General features: G+C 35.7%; 1 protein-coding gene across 1 annotated transcript; it reads left to right on the top strand.

Annotated features, from left to right (window-relative positions):
- Nucleotides 1-755: 755 nt before the first annotated feature.
- Nucleotides 756-3,696, top strand: LOC139901916 (uncharacterized). The gene is made up of 4 exons (XM_071884582.1): nt 756-1,073; nt 2,695-2,776; nt 3,258-3,372; nt 3,472-3,696. Exons 1-4 carry the CDS (start codon nt 836-838, stop codon nt 3,694-3,696), a joined length of 660 nt encoding a protein of 219 aa, XP_071740683.1. The 5' UTR covers nt 756-835.
- The last annotated feature ends 2,733 nt before the right edge of the window (nt 3,697-6,429 follow it).

A 6,429-nucleotide genomic window follows, 5' to 3' on the forward strand; every position in this document is an offset into this window, starting at 1 on the left:
CAATACGTTTATAAACTTTAACGATAATCGTATCTGTTTTTTAATTTCATTTAAAAGAAAAAAGGAAGCCGAAAGAAACTAAAAAGTTTTTGTGTTTTTGAGTTGGGTGATGATTCATACACCACCTATTTTTAGCCATACACCACCAAACATGCTTTACAGTGTTGTACTGTATAACCCTGTGAAGTAGATTTGGTGGTGTACGGCTAAAATTAGGTGGTGTACGAATCACTCCCCTTCTGAGTTTCAATGTTAAAAAATAAAAAGGAGTAATATATAATTTTAGTTTAATTTTCCTTCAAAATTTTCATTTTAGATCTAAATGATTCAACTTCTTCAAATTCATTCTTTTCATTTCAGTGTTCATTTCATTTTCTCTTTTTTCAAAGGAAAAAAAAAGTTTGAATTACATAAGAATTGTCCTTGTAAAAATAAAAATACTTTATTTATTTAATATATTTTTCGTTATCAGGGAAAGTGTCCTCATACAGTCATACATCACTTTTTAATTATATATACTTAATTATTTATTTTATACTTAATTATTTATATTTATAATATAAATTTAACTCCTAGATCCTAGATTAATCTAAAGTGATTTAGTGAAATCAAAAAGTGGTGTGCATCTCGGAAAGGAAAGAACAAACTCCACACAGCTAAGCAAAAGGCGCGTAAACGACTCCAATTACGACTTAGAAATTAGAATCATCATCATATCATTATCAATCAATATTCAATTTCATAAATCATAATAAATCTGGAATAAACAAACAGCTGTTTCTCTACACGATCCAATCAGCCGGCGACGTCGTTTTTCAAATTCCGATCAAAAGTTATGACTGAAGAAGGCAAGAACAGAGCCGTCGCTTACTCCGGCGACCAGCATCCTTCAGCTCCACCTCAACCTCCACCACCGTATAATTATTACGGTACTTTTCAAGGCGTTGCAAATTATCCACAACCACAACAACCCTATCACCCTCCACCACCACCACCACCGGCGCTAGGGTTTCCACAACCCAGTCCTCCACACACTCATCCCTACTATTCACATGGTTATCAAACCGTTCCAGGTACCTAATTAACTCCATCTCATGTTTATATATGTATATATACACATATACACATGTATGTTATGATTACTGTTATTGTTATTATTTAATTGATGTTGCCTGATTATGGATTGAAACTTTAGTTAATGAATCTAGGTATTAGATTTTGATTTGTTATGCTGATATAGGTATTCCAGAATTGAACACATGTTTAACCTAATTTGATCATGCTTTCTTATTAGTAGTAGTTATGCTAAGTAAGATCATACAGTTAAGATGTTTGTGACAGATTAGTTAATTACACATTTATTTACTATTATATATTTTCTTTTCTGAATGATGGAGGATATGTTTGTTGGTTAGGTATGATTTATGGTGAATCATGAGTATAAGAAATGTAGATTTTATTATGTAGAAATGGAAATGTAGGAACTTGATTCTTGAAGCCGGGGTTTTTTTTTTTCTAATTCTAGTGCTGGTATGTTTAGTAGTAAGGATGAAGGAGATTATGTTGTTATGTGCTATTTATATATTTATATGTGTTTGATTAGTTGCAAATATGTAAATCTCTAGCCACATTGAAATTATATCTTGTGGTAGTTAAAGTTGTCTTTATCATCTACACGACTACACTGAATACCTGGTCCTGATATATTTGGTTTATGGGGAAGGGCAATGAGCTTTACGTTTTTGTGTTTTTGTTACAGAAAGATGAGTATCATTTATAAGATAAAAGGCTATAAGTATAAGTATATACTTTTCTAGATATGCGACACCTCAGACTGCTAGCCGACTATTTGGGTGTGTGTGTTTGAACTGGAGTATATGAGTGTAAGCGTGTATGTCAAATCAGATTTTGTTTCTAAAACAATTTAGGGTTAAATAATCAAATTTTGGAAAAGCAATTAGGAGTTACTATAAGAGAAGTTGTCGAATTCAATGTAAAATCATCTAACTATCTCTAACTTGAAGTACCTGGTTGTCTAATTCTTAATGTTTTAGCAAGTCAAAATCAACCTTTTATAAAGAAGTGAAGGGTCTTAACTGATTATTTCCTTCAATGCTATTGGCCAACACGAACTGAAGGAGGGTTGTACGTTTACCTACGAGATCCAAGGAACTATCACTTGGGTGGGACAGTAAGTGGTTCGTCGTTCGTATTTTCTGTAGCGAAAGTGGGACCATCTTTTGTTTTTACTCTAAGCTTATCAAATTTTTTTTTATTGAGGCTTGAGTTATACTTAATACAGCGCACATCTGAAATATCCAATACAATTTGCTTCAATTATCAAAGAATGGTCTGAATTAAAATTTTAAAAAAGAAATTAGATGTTGTAGTCAAGCTAGTGACTGCCGTTTGGGGAGCGAAAGAACTTTTCCTTAATAGTTGCTCGCAAATTACTGTATATTATTGGTAAAAGGGGATCATTCAAATAAACCTGAAGGATCCACAAAAGTGTAAATATTTGTTGCCTGAAGTAACTCGAAGCTGTGTTGAATTGGCATAGATTGTTTGAAGGTGGTTGTGAATTATATCTGAAGCTCCATATGATAAATTGCAATTTCATATATATTTTTTTTTAATTCCTATAAGCTGTTTATTTGCTACTTATTGATGCTTTATTACTTGATACTTCATCAGGGATTGTGATTGCTCCTGGTGCACCTGTGCTAATAGAGCGACGAACCTTACCTTGCTGTGGTTGTGGGATTGGCTGGTTCTTGTAAGTCTACACCAAGTCACTTAAAAGACATTCAACACTCATGCTACAGTTCGGGTTGGGTGGGTTGGTTAATGGGCAAAAGCGGTTTTCAAGTACAGTAAAAGGTGGTTAATGGTCAGTTTGCACTGAATCACAAACATATTTTTGTTCATGTATTTCAGAAATTTTATGAGCTGATGAGAGAAGTTATAAACTTGTAATAATACAACAGCAATTCTCATTTACTCACTAAGCCGTTTAATAGGTTTTATGCGATGGAATACCCTTTAATTAACTATTGACATAATCCATTTGATGCACTTTTCTATGTTAAATCTTTTAACTAAAACCGTTTATCCTGCCAGAGATAAAACATAAGAAACGACCCATTTGTAGGTATATGGATCTAATTTGACACCTCTAATTCATTCAACAACCATGATTTAGATGTTTCTTAATGTATATTTTTTAAATTTTATTTATGAGTTGGTTATTGGTGCAGATTTTTTGCTGGTTTCTTCTTTGGGGCCATTCCATGGTATATTGGAGCTTTTATTCTTCTCTTTGTACGGGTGGATTACAGAGAAAAAGCAGGACTTGTTGCTTGCACTATAGCTGTGAGTGTGTTTGGTTAGTTTATTATTTTATTTTATTTTTGGACATCAGTTTGGGATCACCTAGGGGGACTAAACTACCCACGTGTTCATCTTCCGTAGTTGCATAACCCGCCTCTAACTACTACCCTGGAGGAAACCTGGACCAATCCGAGAGCATGGCCAGTAACACCACTTACAAAGAAAGAAGTTCTTGAATTAGTTAACGAGATCGCTCAACAACCAAAGCTCGTGGAAGAACAAGCACTTAAATTAACTAAAGACCTCAACCACAAGATTCAGAGTGTAGAACATCTTCTTCACTCGGTTAAGAATTTAATTGCTTAATGAGCTTGGCTGTGCAAAAGTCAAGTACAGAATATCAAGAAGCTTTAGAGAATACTGCATCACTTGACCCACCAGGAGTTGGATTCGTTAAAACCTCATCTGTTACAAAAGTTTCGGAGCAAAACACAACGATAATTAAACAGAATAACACAATTCTGTATTTTCTTGCTAATCAAGCTAGAAGTCTTGAGGGTCTGCAAGATAAATTATCCAAACTCGAAGAAATCGTTCAAAGCAACAAAGGCAAGTCACCTGAAGGACTTGAAGATTCAATTGCAAACTTATCTAGCCGATTAGACAAGTTCACGATTGGAGAAAAGACTTTACCCCCGAAGAAAGAAAAAGGCCAAATTTATTTCTATAAAGATCCGAAGAAAATCTTTGACGAAGAATTTTCTAAGAAGAAATGAATCGCTTACCAACAAGACCAGTTGTGACAGAAACGGTCATAAACAACGCACCACCTACACAGGAAGATCAGATACGAGATTATAGGCTTAACAGACGTAGAGCTTATAATCGGGGAAGAAGGATGCAACGTAGACCCTACAGAAGAACTCTGGAAACACAATTAAATCCAGAACGACAGCTGGAGATATCACAACAAAGACGAGCAGGAATCGTACCTGCGGAAGTGTTGTACGGCAGTACCGGACAACCAACCACACATAGAGTTTATGAACATTACTCAGAAAGAAGAATAAGGTGTGCTGAAGGAGATCAAGTTGAACTTGGTCTTTGCAATGAACAAAGTTATCAGGCCTTACGACAAGCAGGAATCCAACATATACACCTTGGTGTTTTCATGATAAGAATTCACACACTCCATAGAAGAAGTGCAGGAACAATGGCACTTATGGTATTACGAGATACCAGATGGAGTAATGAAGTCAGTATAGTTGGAACCATGGAGGTAGATTTATCGGCTGGCACTCAGCTGGTATACATGGTACCTGGAATGATGTTAAGTCTGGAAGATTTCCATAATCACATCCAAGTGGTTATCCAGACACATGGTTATGAAGATTGGCAAGCAGGTGAAAGCAATCTTATAATTACCATGAATCTAATCGGAAGAATGACTAACACCAGTTACGCCGGTTTCGAATATAATGTTCAAAATGTTGTCGAACATTTAGCTACAAACGGTATTACAGCAATACCCGGTGAAAGAAGATCTATCACGGATCTTGAAGGAAGAAGATGGACGATAAAACCATCAGCATCAACATCAGTACGAGTGCCGACAAGGGTGGAAGTAAATTCTAGGTTGGATAGATCAATCAGCCTTAGATTTGATAACCATAGAAGTCGACCACAGCCCCATCGTTACTCAGTAGATCAAAATGATAAAGAAATCCTTGATGAAGATGAAGAGGAGATCATTAATCTTTGTATTCAAAATGAAGAAAACCACAAACCATTTGATCCTTTTTGTAGCTGTGAAGATTGTATGGAGGAAGCACAAAGAGTTAATGATGAACCATTAAACCCAAAGAAAAGAGGAAATAAGCCCAAAAGGAATAGAAGAAAACAATGGGATAAATGGTCAACATTGGGTGAAAATTCTGGAAAATGGGACTATTATGTTAATTATAGCCCTCCACCGGAAACAACACCAATTGAAGAAATTGTTGCTATGGGGTGGGATGATGAAGAACCTAGCAACAATGATTTTCAAAAGGAAGGAAGAGTGGTAGTAAAAGATGAAGATAATGAAGAGGTAGAAAAATATGAAAGGGAATTCATAGAAATGGTGGAGAATCTTAATTACTTGGGAATACCTTGTAAAACAGACAAGGAGAAATTTTGGATCAATCCTAATGACCAAGATCAAGGCAATAATGATGAAGAAAATTATTATAGCCCAGAAAATCAAGAAAGGATCCAGCAAAGTAATAAAGATTATGAGGAATTCCAAGCTCAAGAAGAACAGAAGCAAGCAGAAATGGAACAAATGAAGTTATACATGCAAAGAAATGTCGGTGAATTCAGAACTGGAGAACTTGGATCCCCAAGTAATCCATATCATCCGGAAGACTTTTGGGATACACCCTTCAAATTTCCAAAAGAATCAGAAGAAGACAATGAAGATACTGAAGAAAACATAATAGAATTCTCAAGGGCATATGAACAAGGGAAAGGAATACCTGAAAATCCACTAGGTAATCATCAAAGGATATACATGGCCAAAGAAGATGAAGATCATGGGTTAGAATACCCAAGATTGAAGAAGGTTCAAGAAGCATTTGAAGCTGCATACCCTTTTGGTTCAACATCAGAAGTATCAGGAACATATGATCCACCACAAGATCATACACAAGGAATGGCTACATACCCACCAGCAGGAGGAAATTATAGATCAGTGCCATACCCAGGTCAAAGCAGTGGTAGAAGAATGTTCATGGGAAATTATGGTGACTATCATAATTCTCAGTGGACCTTACCATCAGCACAAGCAGAAAATGGTGCCATGCTTGTGTTACCACCAGATCCAGGATTATGGGCAGATGTTATCTCAAGATGGGAATCAATAACCATCAATAACATCAACAATAGAACATGGAGTGATGCAAAAGAGGTTCTTCTATATGTAGAAAACCTACTTGGAGAAAATAGAACATGCTTGTGTTGCCACATTATAAGCATCTGGAAATGCAGTACGCCATTGTTGCCACATTATCTTCTCATTTTCTTTCTTCGGGGGTAAAGTCTTTTCTCCAATCGTGAACT

The sequence above is a fragment of the Rutidosis leptorrhynchoides genome, chromosome 1, assembly GCF_046630445.1.
Source record: "Rutidosis leptorrhynchoides isolate AG116_Rl617_1_P2 chromosome 1, CSIRO_AGI_Rlap_v1, whole genome shotgun sequence".
NCBI lineage: Eukaryota > Viridiplantae > Streptophyta > Magnoliopsida > Asterales > Asteraceae > Rutidosis > Rutidosis leptorrhynchoides.

Bases quoted from the DNA above. Each gene is read 5' to 3' on its own strand.
- LOC139901916 (XM_071884582.1), top strand. From the start codon at position 836: ATGACTGAAGAAGGCAAGAACAGAGCCGTCGCTTACTCCGGCGACCAG. The intron at 2,777-3,257 runs GTAAGTCTACAC...TTATTGGTGCAG, and splicing joins TGTGGGATTGGCTGGTTCTT to ATTTTTTGCTGGTTTCTTCT. The intron at 3,373-3,471 runs GTGAGTGTGTTT...CATCTTCCGTAG, and splicing joins TTGTTGCTTGCACTATAGCT to TTGCATAACCCGCCTCTAAC.